This window comes from Neolamprologus multifasciatus, chromosome 9 (assembly GCF_963576455.1).
Source record: "Neolamprologus multifasciatus chromosome 9, fNeoMul1.2, whole genome shotgun sequence".
In the NCBI taxonomy this organism is placed as follows: Eukaryota; Metazoa; Chordata; class Actinopteri; order Cichliformes; family Cichlidae; genus Neolamprologus; species Neolamprologus multifasciatus.
The window spans coordinates 17,049,450-17,053,282 of NC_140447.1; the positions used below are offsets into that span (position 1 = coordinate 17,049,450).

The 3,833-nt window shown below is 43.3% G+C and overlaps 1 protein-coding gene across 1 annotated transcript; it reads left to right on the plus strand.

The window, feature by feature from the left end:
* The first annotated feature begins 1,077 nt into the window (after positions 1-1,077).
* Positions 1,078-2,554, plus strand: msc (musculin (activated B-cell factor-1)). Its single transcript, XM_085172326.1, has 2 exons — positions 1,078-1,872; positions 2,103-2,554. The coding sequence occupies exons 1-2, from the start codon at positions 1,450-1,452 to the stop codon at positions 2,178-2,180; spliced, it is 501 nt and encodes a 166-aa protein (XP_085028452.1). The 5' UTR covers positions 1,078-1,449; the 3' UTR covers positions 2,181-2,554.
* The last annotated feature ends 1,279 nt before the right edge of the window (positions 2,555-3,833 follow it).

Genomic DNA, 3,833 nt, shown 5'->3' on the forward strand with positions numbered 1-3,833 from the left:
CATTCTTCTTCTTCTATGACAGAGGAAAATTGTTGGAACTGGTAACAATCAATCATATTACAACTGAGGTTTTTAGTTGTTCAGAAAGGTGTGACTTGAAGCCAACGTGCTGGAATAAAGCTTAACTGTCAGGGTACAAGGCGGCATCGGGCCCAGTGCCATACAGTAATTTCCTTATTTTCTCTCATGGCCCCTGCGTGGCTGCAGGGACTGAGATGTATGCTTGGCCAAAATCAAGCATACATCTCAGCTGCTGTTAAGTAATCCTTGGCAATGCCTGGCTATTGTCATAAAAAATATAACATTTCACACATATTACGTGGTGTAATAGCAAACAGGGACCTGGGATTTTCTGGGAATATCTTTCTTGACAGACAAAGAGATGGCACGAGCAGAGAAAGTATGAATCAAAACTTGAAGAGAAAGTGTGGCCATTCAAGTTTCTTCTAAATATTTGTTTCCATTTTTGAAAAGTGTTTGCATCACACTGGAACACGAGTGGTCTTCTTAGTGTTGCACAAAAGTCAGCTTCCCATGGGATCTCAGCAGAGACACTTCTGTCCCTCTTCCCCTCTGCTCTACAGCTCAGTCCTCATATCGCTGATTAAACCACCAAGACACCCAGTAAAAATATTTGTGATACTACAAGAATGAAGATGGTGCCTCCTTGCCTCTGCCACACCCATGTCATGCCAACGCTCCAGATGTCATGGGAACCAATAACAGCTGGGGCTGGTACACACAGGCTGCGTGTGAAGCGCTGCTCCATCTGCAGAAACCCAATCCCTCTGTGAACGCAGCGAAGGATTAAACACTTTTGATAAGGTCCTTGAGACCAAAACACATCTGTGGGACCACAAACCGGAGGACCTTTTTACTGAATATAATGTAGTTGTAATTGTTGCAATGAACTGGACCTAAATCAGGGAATTAGTGCTCTCCAATAAATTTTGAATGTTTAAGGAATTTGCAAAAAAAAAAAAAGGGTAACATTATTGCACAAACAGCTTTGGAGGAACTTCACTGCATTTTTTGCTTTAACTATCTCTGAGAGCAAATAGTTGACAGGACAGCAACGTGTGTCTTTAGCAGTTTACACAACGAGATGGAGTTGTGGTCTCACTGAGGTCATGGTCGCTCGGACAAAAAAGGGGGAGGAGATATGCTCAGAAAAAAAAAACTGTGCAGATGCCAAGTCCATGACACTTAAATTAGAGGGATAGCTAGGCCATGTCTCTTTAGACAGAGCTGTCTTTAGTTCGTGCAGATGGTACTGTAGTGAATCAAGGGTTGACGTTTTAGCGCTTCTGTGGGAAATAAGTTCCAGGGTTACCAAATGGAAATTTAAAAAGGAGGTGCTGACTTGCAGCCTCTCGTCATTTACTTCACTGTTGTCTGTCGTCCACATTGCCACTCCGGTCTGTTTCCCCAGGCGCAGGTGGAGCAGCCATGTCCACTGGCTCTGCTGCAAGTGATGTCGAGGACGACGAGACACGCCACAAAAGGACTACCGCTGCCTTGGAGGCCACCGCGCGGAAAGTCACCTGCTATAATCCCAGCCGGTACTCGGAGGAGGAGTTGGAAGACGAAGGTGTTGAGGGGAGGATCAAGCAGGAGCACAGACTTTCCAAAGCGCACCAGAGGGAAACGCGACAGTCGCAGAGGAACGCGGCTAACGCCAGGGAGAGGGCGAGGATGAGAGTGCTGAGCAAAGCTTTCTCCAGACTGAAAACCAGCCTGCCCTGGGTCCCGGCGGACACCAAACTTTCCAAACTGGACACCCTTCGTCTCGCTTCTAGCTACATTTCCCACCTTAGGCAGCTTCTGCAGGATGACCGATTCGAGAGCAGATTTGCACACCCTGTCAGTCTGGTATGAATGCCAAACTTTTTCAGCCATGACAGAAATCAACTTTTTCTTTTATAATTTTACACATTGCTTCAGCAACTATAAAACTAACTGTCCTCTGCTTCTGGCTTTCAGTATGAACCCTATTGTCATCTTTGCTGACATGACAGAATGCATGATTTTTCCAAAATGAAAGCAATTCTGAATTAACCATTGTCATTCTGAGCAAATGAATTTGTATTCTTCTCCAACAGACCTGGCCATTTATGATGACAGGAAGGTCAGAGGAAGACATCTCATCATCTATGAGACTTTGTGGAGCAACAGCTTAGGCGACACGTCTTCACCCACCAAGCTCAAGCTCTTAGGCTAAAACCTGAAAACAACAACAACAATAAAAACAAAAAGGAGGGGCATCAGTTTGACCCCGTTTTAACCACATGCCCTAAACAATGACTGTGAATTTAAAACTATTATGTTTTACTGTGTGCATGTTTGCTGAAATCAGTATTATGTCACATTTACACTGAGTGTAACATCTAATCTTCATTTATGCTTGATTTTTTTGTGTGTGTAAAATTTGGATTTAGCAAACGTCTTTAATATCTTTCACCCCATCAGTCTGTGCACAGCATCATTAAACTGTTATATGGCTGAACACACTTTTGATACATTAAACAGTTTCGGCAGCTCGGCCTGTGCATGATGTCCAGTTGCAGTTTGATTCTTTCATTCTGCTCTATGAGGGAATTAAAAAAAAAACAAAAAACAAAACACCTCACAACTTAAAATACTTTCTGCTTTTTGCTAGTTTGGCTTGACACTATGACAGTAACCACAATAATTCACCTGTATTGTAGATCTATTTATTGTATTTGTGTTTTAAAGTCTTTGCATTTGAGACAATGTGAGAATCTGTCTGCATTTATTGTTTCCATAGAAGTTCACCATTTAGCCATATGCATGTATCCATGCATTGAGAACTGCTGGATAATTCGGCACATCTGCAGGAGATGAACATCAGAAAGCGCTCACACGATAAAAAGCAAATTATAAATGTTGAATATCTGTGCCACTTGCGTAAACAAAACCTTTTAATTATCAGTGTGTACACATTCTTGATAGATGCACTGAAACGATAAAGCCAGGGCAAATATTGGACCCGTCACACACATACAGGCTCCGTAATGAACTCTAAATGTGACAAAATCTCCAGCGTTGTCACAAAAGGTCCAAATAAGTGGCTCAACCAAATCAAAATGCTAAATTTGTGGTGGTCACAAGGTTAAAGAAATTCATCTAAGTCCTCATATCAGCTGCTTGGAGCCGCCACACATGACTTCTCATTTTTGGCAGCAGGAGGTTGGAAATCTTGAACACCACACCGCACAGTGATAATATTCACATTCATATAAGAAAAAAAAATCAAAGGTCACTGGTAGAATTCCTCAGTAACCTTTTGCACCCCTCCATACATTGCATATCCCTCTTGCGGGAGCACACACACTCATCCAACTCCATGCTTAGTTGGCAGAGAGAATGGATAACGGTGATCTCTTGATCTGGGGGTCATTTTATCCAGTTAAACCCCCCAAAATGATGTGAGTACAGATGGGCTGAGATCCAAGCCCGGGCAGTCTGGTGGGACAGACTGACAAAACGGTTTAAATGAAAGAGAAAGAAAGAGGGGAGAGGATGAGTTTTCATCAGGTTCATGTAGAGCTGCAGCTGTTGCTGCGTTGGTGAGTTTCCCAGAACTCTGAACTGCTCTCCTGGGAGAAACTGGCCACTCTCTTGGACCCGGACAGCTAATGAGCTGCCTTCTCACACTCACTCCGCCTGTTGTCGTACCATCTACTTAAAAATGTGGCACTGAGGGACAGCATCTTGTAAATGTCTGATGTGCAACTTGACTGCACTGCAAATGAGGTGCCATTAATCAAAGCGTGGCACGTCAACAGAATGATGAAATTTGGGCAGTGAGC